Source organism: Orcinus orca, chromosome 5 (assembly GCF_937001465.1).
Source record: "Orcinus orca chromosome 5, mOrcOrc1.1, whole genome shotgun sequence".
In the NCBI taxonomy this organism is placed as follows: Eukaryota; Metazoa; Chordata; class Mammalia; order Artiodactyla; family Delphinidae; genus Orcinus; species Orcinus orca.
The window spans coordinates 26,329,212-26,343,435 of record NC_064563.1 but is presented as its reverse complement, the minus strand read 5'-3'; the positions used below and the strand labels follow the sequence as shown (position 1 = coordinate 26,343,435).

The window sequence follows — 14,224 nt, the reverse complement described above, 5'->3', positions numbered from 1 at the left end:
AACACAGTATGTGATATTTTCCCAGCAATGAAAATGAAATTATTTTGTTCGTAAACATCAGTTTTGTTGATGAAGAATTAGGTAATTTACTGAATTACAAAAGGAAGTGATGTGATTTTTGTGCCTGAATTGGGGGTTCTAGATGGTAATGATTCCTGCTACTGAACATAGATGCCTCTTTCTCCGTATTTGAATGTCTTTTTTCTATCACTGCTTCTTTTGCCCAGAAACATCGATACTTTCCTTCCTCAAGTGCTTTTATTCTTGCCGCCAAGTAGGTTGAATGAGTTCTAAGCCTTTGTGTCTCTCTTTGTGTTGTATTTTTACTTTATGTATTTAAAAATGGCTTTTGTAAGTTATTAGCCTTGAGGATAATAACAAGTTAAATTGAGAATGTGTATGTAAAGGTATGCTTTTTATTTCTTTTCACAGCCTCTTCTAGAAAACAAACTTAAAGCATTCAGTATTGGAAAAATGAGTACAGCTAAGCGAACTTTAAGTAAGAAGGAGCAAGAAGAATTAAAGAAGAAGGTAATGCTTAAAATGTATTTTTAGTTATCTTTATAAGTGTGTCTACGGAGGCGCTAAGTGTATGGACAGTAGAGAAATGTTTTTCAGAGACTCTTGTCCTCCAGGGTATTCTCAGCTCCCACCCCAAGTTAAGTCTATAACACAAGATATATTCGGAGAAGTCCAGCTTTATCCCTGTCCCCTCCACCATTTCCTCTCTTCTGTGTAAGTAAGAGTTTTGATTGTTTTCTGGTCTATTCTTTTTGTATAAGCAAGTTTGTATAAGTGTATGTTGTGCCTGCTCTTTCTTAGATGAACAATAGCTTGCTGTATTCAGTACACTTTTCTCCACCTTGCTTTTTTCACTTAACATTATATCTCAGAGATTACTGGAAGTATATTGAAATATTGCTTGTTCTTTTTATATAGCTCTATAGATATGCCATAGTTTATTCACTGAAATCCTACATTCACTACAGTGCCTATTGAGGGCATTTGTGTTTTGGTCTTTGGCTGTTTCCGGTAGTGCACTTAGGGATAGTGTTAGGCATATGGGTTTATTCCTAGTGTATCTTTAGGGTATATTTCTATAAGTGAAATTACTGGGTTGAATGGTAAATGCATAGCTGTAATTCTGCTAGATAGTGTTAAATTGGTCTCTCGTATATATGGGCAGGTCCATTTTGCATCCTTATAAGCAGTGTTTGAGAGGTTGGTTCCCCATAGCCTTGCCATTATTTTTGAAGGACTTTTGCCAATCTGCTAAGTGAAAAATTGTATCTTGGTGCAGTTTTAAATTTGCATTTCTTTTATAAGTAAGGTTGAACAACTTTTCTTGTGTTTGATTTTGTGAACTGTCTGCTCATATCTAAACCAATATTTCTCTAAGTTAGTAGGATATCTCTGTTTTTAGAAACTCCTGTATTAAGTATATTGTAACACTTGTCTGTGACATAAGGTACAGTGTTCTTATTCAGTTTGTTGATTGCCTTTTTATCTTGCTTCTGGTGTTTTTTTTCCATGCAGAAACTATTTTTTGTTATATGGTCAGATTTATTATCAGTCTTACGATTTTTCAGTTTACTTTTTTTTTTTTTTTTCGGTATGTGGGCCTCTCACTGTTGTGGCCTCTCCCGTTGCGGAGCACAGGCTCCGGACGCGCAGGCTCAGCAACCATGGCTCTGCGGCACGTGGGATCTTCCCAGACCGGGGCACGAAGCCGTGTCCCCTGCATCGGCAGGTGGACTCTCAACCACTGCGCCACCAGGGAAGCCCCTAGTTTACATTTTTTTACTCCAACCTTTTAAAGGAATTTCCTCATGTTTTTCCCAATACTTACATTAAAAAAAAATTAAATGTGATTCATTTGCAATTTCTCCTGGTATGTGATGTGAAGAATTGGTTCATTTTTATCTTTTTTTCAAATAACTATCAAATTATCCCACCATCATTCATTGAGAAGTCCCTCTATTCTCCACTGTTTTGAGAGGCCCCTTTTATTGAATACTAAATTTCCACGTGCTATTGGATTTATTTCTATATTTTCTGTTCTGTTGGCCTTCCTATTCATGCATGTTTTGGGGACATTTAGAATAATTATAATTGTAATTATAATTACATATAATTATAATTTTGAGGTTTTTTTCCTCTAATGCCAACTGTCTGGAGATATTGCTTCTTCAGACTTCTAATACTCATGTCTTCAGTGGTTTGTGAAGGAAATGTTTATATTCAGAGTTAAATTTTTGTGCCTTAGAAATGTCATAAACGTTAATAGAATAATATATTTTGTGTAGTCTGTTGTCATACAGTTGGACCCTTGAATTGTCTCTGAACAGATTTACTTAGTGGGTCCTTTTCTTGTTCCACAAATTACCTGTAGAGGAGCAAAGCCCCTCTTAATTCCAGTGTTAATTAGTATGTTAAATATCTACTAAGCATTAGATATTACTGCCTGTTAAGGTTGCTTAATAACCTGCTTTCCCCATTGGAGGGAGAGGTTTTGTTTACATTATTCTTGGATGAGTTTCACCGTATGTACAGTAATTTTTATATCAAGTGATGTTAATATTTTTGTGTGTATTTAGGAGGATGAAAAGGCGGCTGCTGAAATTTATGAGGAATTTCTTGCTGCCTTTGAAGGAAGTGATGGTAATAAAGTGAAAACGTTTGTGCGCGGAGGTGTTGTTAATGCAGCTAAAGGTTAGTGTGAATATTATAGTCCTTGAGCAAACCCAAAAAGTCTTGGTTGAATTGCTTTTGAGTTTCATGTTTCCTTTCTATCAGCACCCTCTAGTGGTGATAATGATTAGTAAAATTAATGGCCAAATGTGGATTAATGACAAATTGGAGCCAGATAAGTTTAAAAAATGTTTTAGTACCTTTCAGGTTTCAAGATGGCAGAGAACTTTGCAAACATTTTCAAGTATTTTATAGTTTTACTGTATATTCCTAGGAGTGGAGTTGCTACTCATATGGTAACTATTTGTTTAACCTTTTGAGAAACTGCTGTACTGTTTTCCAAAGTAGCTGTACCATTTTACAGGTTTTATAGTTTTACTATAAAATGATTAAATTAGTAGTTCTGAGAGTAAGGCAGTAATATTTGAATAATATTTGAATTAAATTTCATATTTTGTCACTAGTGATATATCTTAATACTAAAAGCATTTTACTAAGTTGTGTTTATTTTTAATAAAAATAGTAAGTAAACAAAATCCACATAATGTGAAATTAGTTTTGAAACTTAGTATCTTAAATTTCAGAAGAACATGAAACAGATGAAAAAAGAGGTAAAATCTATAAGCCATCTTCAAGATTTGCAGATCAAAAAAATCCTCCAAATCAGTCATCCAATGAAAGACCACCATCTCTTCTTGTGATAGAAACCAAAAAACCTGTAAGTCATACTTAAATAAGTGACCATTTATGTTCAGAGATGACACTGCCAATAATATTTTCTGTACTTCCACTGTAAGCAGGACTTTGGTTTCTCGTTTCTAATTATTTTGGTAGTAGATGTTGAGTTTTGATGCTTAACCTTCCTAGATGAGAGACAATAAATTAGGACACATAGATGATACTCTTTTTATGTTTGTTGAGCAGTGAACATTTGCTGTTACTCACAGCATACTGCAAGTTGAAAGTTAACTATAGTTTAGGCATAAATGTAAAATAATGGGATTGTCTTTTTAAGCAATGCTGAACTTGGGTATTTAAATATCAGCATGTGTAGTATCAATTACTTTGGAAGACTGTGTACTCCAACAATGTGTCTGTTGCCTGGAACATTTTTGGAATTTATTTGGATTTACTATCAGAACTAGTGACACTTTCCTTTAAATATTCTCGGTGTTAGAAAGTCTTTATGTTTTGAGAGTGGGATTTTTCATGGGGGATGGTAGGTAGATGTGGGTCTTGTCATTTGGAGCCAGATTTGAGGAAATGTGATTATGCTGAATAGTGAGACTGAGTTTTCTTGTATGACTTTTAAAATAGCTCTGAAAGCAATTTAAAAAACAGCTTTATTAAGTGTTTTTTTTAACGTATGTTGACAGTTGTGCAACAGTCACTAATCTCTAATTTTGAAGCATTTTTATCATCCCAGAAGGAAACCTTATACTTAATTTCAGTCATCCCTAACCTCTGGCAACCACTAATCTACTTTCTATCTCTTTGGATTTGCCTGTTCTGGACATTTCATGCACATGGAATCATACAGCATATGGCCTTTCGTGTCTAGCTTTTTTAGCACAATGTTTCAAAGTTCATCTACATTTTGGTATATATATCAGTCCTTTATTACTTTTTATGGTTGAATAACATTCCATTTTGCAGATATACCTCATATTGCTGATCCGTTTATTACTTGATGGACATTTGGGTTGTTTCTACTTTTTGGCTATTATGAGTAATGCTTCTGAAAACATTCATGTATAGGCTTCTGTGTGGACATATATTTTTAATTCTTTTATATTCCTAGGAGTGGAATTGCTGGTCATATGGTCACTAATTGTTTAATCTTCTGAGAAACTGCCATACTGTTTTCCAAAGTAGCTGTACCACTTTACAGTCCCATCCATCAACAGTGTATATGAGTGTTCCAATTTTTCTACATCTTCATCACCACTTGCTAAAATTATTTTAGTCAACTTAGTGGGTGTGAAGTTGTACCTAATTGTGGTTTTGATTTGCACTTGCCTAGTGATGTTGAGCATCATTTTATTTATCATCCACTTGGAGTCTTCTGTAAAGAAATGTCTTTTCAGATCCTTCATGCATTTTTTTAATTGAGTTATTTGTCTTTTTATTGTTGAGTTGTAAGAGTATTTTACAGCTTCTAGAGTCAAGTCTCTTATCAGCTATGTTGTTTTCTCCCAGTTTGTGGGTTGGCTTTGCCCTTTTTTGTTAGTGTCCTTTGAAGAACAAAAGCTTTTAATTTTAATGAAGTTTAGTTTATCAGGTTTTTGTTTTTGTTGCCTTTTCTTTTGTTTCTCATGGTGTCATATCTAAGAAACTATTGCCGAATTCAGGCTCATGATGATTCACTCCTATGTTTTTAGGTCTTATATTTAGGTCTGTGAACGATTTGAGTTAATTTTTGTATATGGTATGAGGTAGAGGTCCAACTTCATTCTTTTTTATGGGTGGATATTCAATTTCCGTACTTCCATTTGTTAAAAAGACTATTCTCCCCCATTGAATTATTTTGGCACTTTCAAAAGAGGGATTCCAAAAGCATTTTTGGAAGCAGTTTTTTTTTTTTTTTTGCGGTACGCGGGCCTCTCACTGTTGTGGCCTCTCCCGTTGCGGAGCACAGGCTCTGGACGCGCAGGCTCAGCGGCCATGGCTCACGGGCCCAGCCGCTCCGCGGCATATCGGACCGGGGCACGAACCCGTGTCCCCTGCATTGGCAGGCGGACTCTCAACCACTGCACCACCAGGGAAGCCCTGGAAGCAGTTTTAAGAGAGGAATTCCAGCGGTGTTACTGTTTGTTTCAGTAATTCATTTCCTTCTAAGGTGATTGTTTTGAAGGGTGCATATTTTTGGTAGTTGTTCATGGCAGTTATTTACGTGGCAGTTCAGTTACCTTATGTTTATTAATTTTCCCTCCAGTACCCTTCCAACAGTTTTCCAGCCTAAGTATTGTAGGCTTTGGGACAGGGGCGGGGCAGGGGATAGAGTTGGTGGCTCCTTTAAGACTGCTGCTTGTTGTTTTAATAATGTGTTAAATTCTCAGTTTTAGAAAATAGGATGGAAAGTTCAGTGGTAACAGAAGCATTCTTTCTTTTTAATTTAAATAATTAGATCATAATTGGCACTAAAATAAAAGTTTATTTAAAGTGATCTGATTATCGAACCATTAGTTTTGTTTAACCTTGTTTTCTTTGAAGTATAACTTATCATATCCTTCGTAGCCACTGAAGAAAGGCGAGAAAGAAAAGAAAAAAAGCAATTTGGAACTCTTCAAAGAAGAATTGAAACAGTAAGTTTTATAGTGTTGAGAATGGCTCTCATAGGTATTTTGAGCTGATACTTATAGATGCAGGTATGAAGAATGTAGTCTACCAATTTGTTTTTACTAACTGGCTTACCATGAGGCTGTTTTAGATTATTTTGTGGGTTATGTTTGAAAATGAAATTAGCATTTTGTCCAGCATCTAGGTTGCTTCTGTTATGTGGATGCAATTAAATTGATTTAACTAATGTCCGGAGTCCTGTTTGCAGTGGAAACAATATAGTCACTGAGAGGAGTGGTCAACCTTTATCTAAGAAAGAACAAATTAAGTGGTTTTAATGTTGAATTTCCTTCTCACCTTAGAAGTGGGCTTTATATTCCACTGCTTGATATATCAGAAGTTTGCTCATGACTTGTAGCTGAGGGACTCTTTAATCTTGGTTGTCAGTACTGGCATTACACACAAATATTTCAGGTTATTTCAAGATGATATCTGGATAAGTTCTGTTATTAAATGTGAACAAACAGATTTTGGCTCGTTATTAGTGATTATATATATTTTCAACAGAATTCAAGAAGAGCGTGATGAGAGACATAAAACAAAAGGCAGATTAAGTCGATTTGAGCCGCCTCAGTCAGATTCTGATGGTCAGCGTCGTTCTAGTAAGTGACATTTATTTTAATGTTTGTTTTTGTGACGAACTATTCCAAAAACTAAGAATTGTTTTCTTTTCCCCCTTTTAAAGTGGATGCTCCTTCAAGAAGAAATAGATCATCTGGTGGTAATACAGTTTTTTGCTTTTTTTAATTCATAGAAATTGTCCAAACTGTGTATTTTGCAGGTTATAATTTTTTCTTCTCTTTGTCCTAGTTCTCGATGATTATGCACCTGGCTCACATGATGTTGGAGATCCAAGCACTACTAATTTATACCTTGGAAACATTAATCCACAGGTAATATTAGAAAAGTAAGATGAATGTTGGCTCATATGCTGTATACTTTTGTAGGAAAACTGCTTTGTCAGTCATTAAAAAAAATGAAGTCAAGAATCTGAAGTAAGCAGATTTGGTGGAACTAGATAAGTCTCTAAAATTATCTTGTGAAATTGAGCCTTAGCGGTATGGGCCGAATTTTCTTGCTACAATTCCTAAGAGCTTGTCTCCTCTTTTTTTCTTCTCCTTTTCTTTTTTTTTTTAAAAAATTACATTTATTTAGCTTTGCTTTTCTTCTTCTTATTATTTCTTTTAAAAGCTTTTGGCTGCGTTGGGTCTTCCTTGCTGTGTGCAGGCTTGCTCTAGTTGCAGTGAGCGGGGGCTACTCTTCGTGGTGGTGTGCGGGCTTCTTGTGGTGGCTTCTCTGTTGTGGAGCACGTGCTCTAGGCATGTGGTAATTGCAGCACCAGGGCACTGTAGTTGTGGCACACAGGCTTAGTTGCTCCGCGGCATGTGGGATCTTCCCACACCAGGGCTCAAACCTGTGTTCCGTGCATTGGCAGGCAGATTCTTAACCACTGCACCGCCAGGGAAGTCCCTGTCTCCTCTTGCTGTAACTGGACTGTCCTCTGATTTTGAAATGTTTTGCTAGGTGCTGATTTTATTTATCAGGATATGACCAGTGGTAGACAATATTCTTTTGAGACTGTCCCTTTCTGATGCATAGCCTACTTCCTTATGGATTTTTTCTTTTTTCATCTTAATAATAGCAAACTAATATTTCTGCTTTGTCTTTTATATTTTAATTCTTTTCCCTGCTTCATTCTTAATTGTTATGGGGAATGTAGTGGTTGCTCTGCATAATAAGATCTTTTAAATAATAATATATATTTTGGACCTCATTGCATACTTACCCTTTTTTGTTTTCTCTGTTCTTGATTACACTGGCAGCTGGGTGCTGGAAAAAGAAAAAGTGACCAGATTCTTTATTTCTTTAATTGCCAACAAATATTTCCTCCTTGACTTAAGTGTGGTAATCATTGCTGCCTGAAAAAGGTTGCTAAATGCTGAACAAACCATTGCTGTAGAAAGCGTATTTTAGGTGCAGGATCTCAGAAGGAGGAAGAGTGAAGGTAAAGGTGTGCTTTTGATTTCTCCAGCCACCCAGCCTCTTCACCCGGCCACTTACGTAAAACAGAATGTTTCTGGTGTGAAAAGATTTGCGCGTGCCCCATGAAGGCAGGATTTTACCCTTGTAGAGGTCCCAGTACTTGAATGGAAAGCTGTAGCATTGATAGATCTCTTCTCATTTTGCAAAAACTGCTCTGTGCTGCATAGAGTTCTTTCTTCTTTCCTCTTTGCTTACCAAAAATATCTTATGCCTTATAATAGATGAATGAAGAAATGTTGTGCCAGGAGTTTGGAAGATTTGGGCCCCTGGCCAGCGTGAAAATTATGTGGCCCAGAACTGATGAAGAAAGGGCAAGAGAGAGAAATTGTGGCTTTGTGGCCTTTATGAACAGAAGAGATGCTGAAAGAGCTTTAAAAAACTTAAATGGTAAGGAAGCCCATCTGTAGAACTCAGATATTGCTTTGGTTTTGAAAAGTATTTATAAAAACTCGAGGGGAAAAATGGACCAGAAAGGTAAAGGTTAAACATGAAAATTAGTTTAAATCACCAGAGAGCCCTTATTTTCTTCTGAGAGTTACCAGGGTGACTTTTCTTTTCTTTCTTTTAGGAAAGATGATTATGTCTTTTGAAATGAAGTTAGGTTGGGGTAAAGCTGTGCCTATTCCTCCACATCCAATATACATTCCGCCTTCCATGATGGAACATACGCTTCCCCCACCTCCGTCAGGACTGCCTTTTAATGCGCAGCCTAGAGAGCGATTAAAAAACCCCAATGCTCCCATGTTACCACCACCTAAAAACAAGGAGGATTTTGAGAAGGTAATTTAAAAAATGTATATAGGGCCGCATCTAATTTGTAAATACTAAATCTGTGGTAGTATTTCTTTTCAACAATTTATAGAAAGTGTGTGTGTAATTCTGTTTGGCAACTCTTAAAGAAAATGAAATAACTTAGATGTGTTCCCTGCCTTAGCCCATGGAAACCCTGTATTGGGATGCTAGGTCATATTTTTATTTGTGGCTATCATTCCTTTTTTGACCACTTATTAAGTTTTTTTTTTTTTCCTTTGTCCACTGTTGTATCCAGGTTTGCTTAAGTGTAGTATCTAAATTTACTTTGTTTTGAGAAAGTGATACTTTGTATTTGGTTAAGTGCCTTTTCAGTTAGAAAGACTCCTAAATAGTTAAATTGTTTGGATGGCAGCTAGCTAATAACTTCGTTTTCAAGATCTAAGGTATTAGAATATTTGAGAGCATATATGGTTTTTAAAAAGTTAGCTACTCTAGTAAAAGCAAAGGGTGAGTATTTTCTTTTTATTAAACATAAAACCAACTTAATTTCAAGTTATAAGAATTTGTTGGTTCTATTATGAATTAATTACACTTAAAATGACAGGGCTGGTTTTAAAGGCTTGGGAACAAAGTAGCAAACTGTATGGTCAGAGGCAAACAGTTAATGATTTCACAAATTAAAATCTTTATCTGATAATTCTCAGTGTAGTACCTATTTCAGTGCATTGATGTGCATTCTGGCAGGAATGTTCTGATTCTTTGCATTTGGTGAACGTTTACTGTTCACTGAACACATCCATTTGCATTTATGTAATTGCTTAGTGTATAATTACTTCAAATGCAGTGATTGCCTGCAAAACTTGTGATTAGATGTGTAGTATTTTCAATGCATATGTATATTTTTGCTTGTTACTTGTTAACAATACTCACATATTCTATGTTTATTATCTGATGTGACTTCATATACAGACTCTGTCGCAAGCCATAGTCAAAGTGGTTATCCCAACAGAAAGGTACATGTTTTTCTTTATTATTACTGATCTAAATATAGACAATATCCCCTTCTGAATTAAAAAAAAAAAATGGTGTTGAGGAAAAGGTAGTATCTTGACTGAGCAATGGTTCCTTCCCAGTACTTTTTGGGGGGGATATGTGAAATTTAACTAACTTTAGTATACTTTGCAATTTTATGTCATTATCTTTTTTGTTTTATTGTTACCAATGTAGGGTGTTTTGTAGCTTTAGTAGTTAGAATGTGTTTAATAGATTTAATCTGGAGTTGTTAGTCTAATAACATTAGACTATTGGGATGGGAAAATAGGTGTTTTAAATGTATCTTAAATTTTAGATAATGTTACATTTTGACCCAATCTGTTATTTTTTTCCTTGGTTTCTGAATTGTCTGTGTTTAATATGCAACCTTAGTTTGAGTTTTCCTTACTGAAAGCATACCTTTATTTTTCCTAAATGATTTTAAGAAGGAATTTCTATTATTCTCATGAACACTGACCATAACTAGAAACTTTTTTCATGATAACAAAGGTGTTTGGAATTCTTTTATTTTCCTTTCTTCCTTTTTTTCTTTTTCAACATAATGTTAAAGCGGAAGAATTCATGCTGTAGGTATGCTCTTGCTCAGTCAAGCTAAGCCTTTTCCCAAACACAGGAACACAACACTGGTTGAATAATAACACAAAAGAATACCAAATTCTCTTTGACATTGGCCTTGGTGAGCAACACCAGCTGAACTGTCTGCGGCAGCGGGGGACCAGGAAAACATCATGGGATGGATTGGGAAAGTATACAGTTTTTGACCAGACATTGGTACGATCGACTCCAATAAATGTGGTTTTATTATAACTGAGAGACAATTTTTGTTGTTGTTGCCCAGAATAAGATAATTACCATTTTAAAATAAAATAATGCACTTTAAATTATACCATCTTTTTGTACTACACTGTTTCATTCTGATAGAAAAGTCACCTTTTTAAAAATAAGCACATAATCCTTAAGGAAAAAAGAGTGATTACAGTTCTTAAGAATCTTGAATTAAAGTTAATTGTCAGATTTTGATTTTAAATAATCATGAAACATATTAAAACTTCTTTTAAACTTTAAATTTTCTAAAAATAGATATATCAGTTACAAGCCTGTTTAAAACTATAGTGGGTTTTTTTTTCCACTGGTAAAGCACTCACAGGAAAGTAGTATATTGGCATCACTTAAAAAGCATATATCCAGTATTAGCTTTACATGTGGCTCAGCTTATTTCTAAACAAAATTTTGAGTGTACATTTTGCTGTAAAGTCTTGACTCACCATTACAATGAATCCTTTGTTTTAAACTTGCTAAATCATTTTTCATCTATCTTTAATATGCAAGTCAAGTTGCTTTTGACTTAATTCATACAAGTTTCTGGATGTGTAGTATTTGTCCACCTAGTCATTGATTTTATATATTATGATACATAAAATTTCCCTTTAATTTGACATATACCAGTGGGAGTTTTGGGACTGAATCAATACCATATCTCCCTTCTTTTAAAACAATGTCATTAACCACATGGATGTTGAGAATACATTCTCATTTGGTTATCAAGACCTGCATATTTGCAGACCAATTAGTACTTCTGTGAAAGAATTTTTAGATTTAAAATTGATACTTTTGGGTTTTTGCTTTAACAGTTTGAGGTTGAATTAATAATTTTAATATATAGTTTTCCCTCTGTTAAAGATTTATTAAACCTTCATATTTTTCTTTGACCTCTTTTAGGAGGTCAAAAAAATTCATTTTTTCACTATGTAGAGATTTTAGTGTCCACTTAAGTAGGTTTGTTTGAAAACTGAGAAAATAATTATAATCAGCATGAGATAAATTATTTTACTGTTCATGTACTCTGAAGCAGGGCTTTATAGAGCAAAAAAATGTCTTATTCTATAACTGTATATTTATTTATATTCTAGCAGTTATATGAACTTAATTTGAGCTGGGAATGCTAAAGGTGTAATTTAGTGTGTGCCTTGTACCAAGAGCCAATATCCTTTTGCTTTTCCCATTTGTTATTTGCCAACTCTATATGGTGGAGACTGGTGAAATGAGAAATCAGAAGTAGCTGTCATAAGCTGAATCATTTTTGCCTGACACTGTAATCAATGTCTAAAATTGTGTTTGGAGCCTAATAAGGTATCAGATTTTAAAAATAAAGACTTTGTATAAGCCCAGTCAACAAAATGACGACTAAAAAGTTACATATGTTTATTTTTGGCTTAAATATTGGGAAGTAATTGTTATGAAAAATGGGAAGGGCATATCACCAATGTCCCTTATTTCAGAATATTTTGGAAACAGGACTCCATTCGTTTAAGGCTTTGGCAATATAATTGCTTTATTGATTCAGAACACACAGGCAGAATTATACATGTCATGAACTATGTGAACTAGTTTGAAGTGTGGTCCAAAGGGATGTTGCCTCATTAAAGGTCAGATTCAATAAAAACTCCATCTGCTATATGTGTACCAGAAAAGCACAGGAGTTGGATGGATTTTTTTTTTATTATTATTAACTCAGACCTTAAACTTGTTAATAGTTGTGCATTTTTATAAATTATAGTCATGTATATAACATTTCAATATCACTACAAAAGTGCTTGGTTTAGGAATGTTTTCTTTTAAAACTGAGATAGTGTGTAAGTTTTTAGATGGTTATGATAACATGTAAGCTTTAAGTTACTGATTTTATATATTTGCAGCTTTCCAGTTAGTTGTGATTCATAATTTAATGTTTTGCATTTGGAAAGTAAAATTAAGTGGGTATTTAGACATTGAAATCTTTATTACTGTGAAGCTGTGTTGTGGTTTCTCACCCTCCCTTCCCTTCCCTTCCCCTCCCACTCCCTTATCCCCATTGCCCCACTCCCTCTTAATGCACAAGGTATTAACTATGCTCCAGGTTACTTTCTTGGTATAAAATTCTGTATTAGTCAGCAGAATAATCTTTTTCTGCACAATTATAGTAACTTAGGTCAAGTGTAGTTTTATTTAGTGGTAGGTCTGAATCCATTTTCTTTAACTGTGTTGTTGTTGTAGGAATTTGCTCGCCCTGATACATCGAATGATAGAGTTTGTTGTACGTGAAGGGCCAATGTTTGAAGCTATGATTATGAACAGAGAGATCAACAATCCTATGTTCAGGTGTGCATTTTTTTTATTGTGGTAATAACATTTACATGTAACATACAACTGACCATTTATATATGTACAGTTCAGTGGCATTAAGTACATTCATGTTGTTGTGCAACCATCACCATAACTTTTCACATTTTCCATAACTGAAACTCTGTACCCCTTAAACAATAACTCCCCATTCCTTTGGTCCCTCAGCCCCTGGCAACCACCATTCTACTTTCTGTGAATTTGATTACCCTAGGTACCTCATCTAAGTGGAGTCATACCTTATTTGTGCTTTTGAAACTGGCTTATTTCACTTAGCTTAATGTCTTCAAGGTTCATCCTTGGTATATAGCATGTGTCAGAATTTCCTTACCTTTTAAGGCTGAATAATATTCCATTGCATGTATATACCACATTTTGTGTATCCTCAGATGTGCATTTTTAAAAATACTTTAAAATTAAAAATACTCAAAGAAAAAAGTCCTAAAAGTATGAGGTTATTTTCGTAATGGGGTGAGAAGGCAGTTTTAATAATTAGACTAGAATGTGCCTGGGTCAATTTTCCAGTGATTTCCATGGTTTGATTAATTAAATAGCTTTGTTTTTAGCATTCTCTAGGAGGAAAATATTTTTCATTGTGTTTTTCAATGAAAGAGTCTTTCATAAGCAAAATACGGTAGAATAAATGAGGTTTATAAGAAACTACTTATCTTCTGAATAGTTATATCTAACACTTCATTTGCAATTTACTTAAGTCATTTAAAAACCACTGCTTTTGGGCTTCCCTGGTGGCGCAGTGGTTGAGAGTCCGCCTGCCGATGCAGGGGACATGGGTTCGTGCCCCGGTCCGGGAAGATCCTGCATGCTGCGGAGCGGCTGGGCCCATGAGCCATGGCCGCTGAGCCTGTGCGTCTGGAGCCTGTGCTCCACAAGGGGAGAGGCCACAACAGTGAGAGGCCCGCGTACCGCAAAAAACAAAACAAAAAACACTGCTTTTGAAATTATATTTTGGGAAGATCTCTCCATTGCCCGACACAGTACCTGACACATAGTGTTCAATAAAACTTATTGTAAGACTCAGCAAGATGCATACATACCTTCTGAGTATTAGTGTCAGTCACAAAGGCAGTCTGGGGTTGGGGTGAGGAAGGGGATAGATGGTAGTCAGTGAGGATTTCTCTTCAGGGATCTTTGCTTTTGGTTTTCTTTAGAAGTAAATAGACAAATA

The 14,224-nt window shown here is 35.1% G+C and overlaps 1 protein-coding gene across 5 annotated transcripts in view; it reads left to right on the top strand.

Moving 5' to 3' along the window:
- U2SURP (U2 snRNP associated SURP domain containing) overlaps positions 1 to 14,224 on the top strand; it is a 55,905-nt gene that overhangs the window by 17,630 nt on the left and 24,051 nt on the right. For 3 of the 5 annotated variants that reach the window (XM_004278211.4, XM_033402772.1, XM_049709805.1), the window contains exons 4-14: positions 433 to 531; positions 2,598 to 2,712; positions 3,276 to 3,409; positions 5,929 to 5,996; positions 6,538 to 6,632; positions 6,716 to 6,751; positions 6,841 to 6,923; positions 8,295 to 8,460; positions 8,642 to 8,853; positions 9,796 to 9,839; positions 12,913 to 13,017. In XM_004278211.4, the coding sequence (XP_004278259.1) occupies positions 433 to 531; positions 2,598 to 2,712; positions 3,276 to 3,409; positions 5,929 to 5,996; positions 6,538 to 6,632; positions 6,716 to 6,751; positions 6,841 to 6,923; positions 8,295 to 8,460; positions 8,642 to 8,853; positions 9,796 to 9,839; positions 12,913 to 13,017 (1,157 nt within the window). Of the gene's footprint in view, positions 1 to 432; positions 532 to 2,597; positions 2,713 to 3,275; positions 3,410 to 5,928; positions 5,997 to 6,537; positions 6,633 to 6,715; positions 6,752 to 6,840; positions 6,924 to 8,294; positions 8,461 to 8,641; positions 8,854 to 9,795; positions 9,840 to 12,912; positions 13,018 to 14,224 lie in introns of those variants that run through there. The other 2 variants (XM_033402771.1, XM_049709806.1) reach the window with 2 other exon arrangements.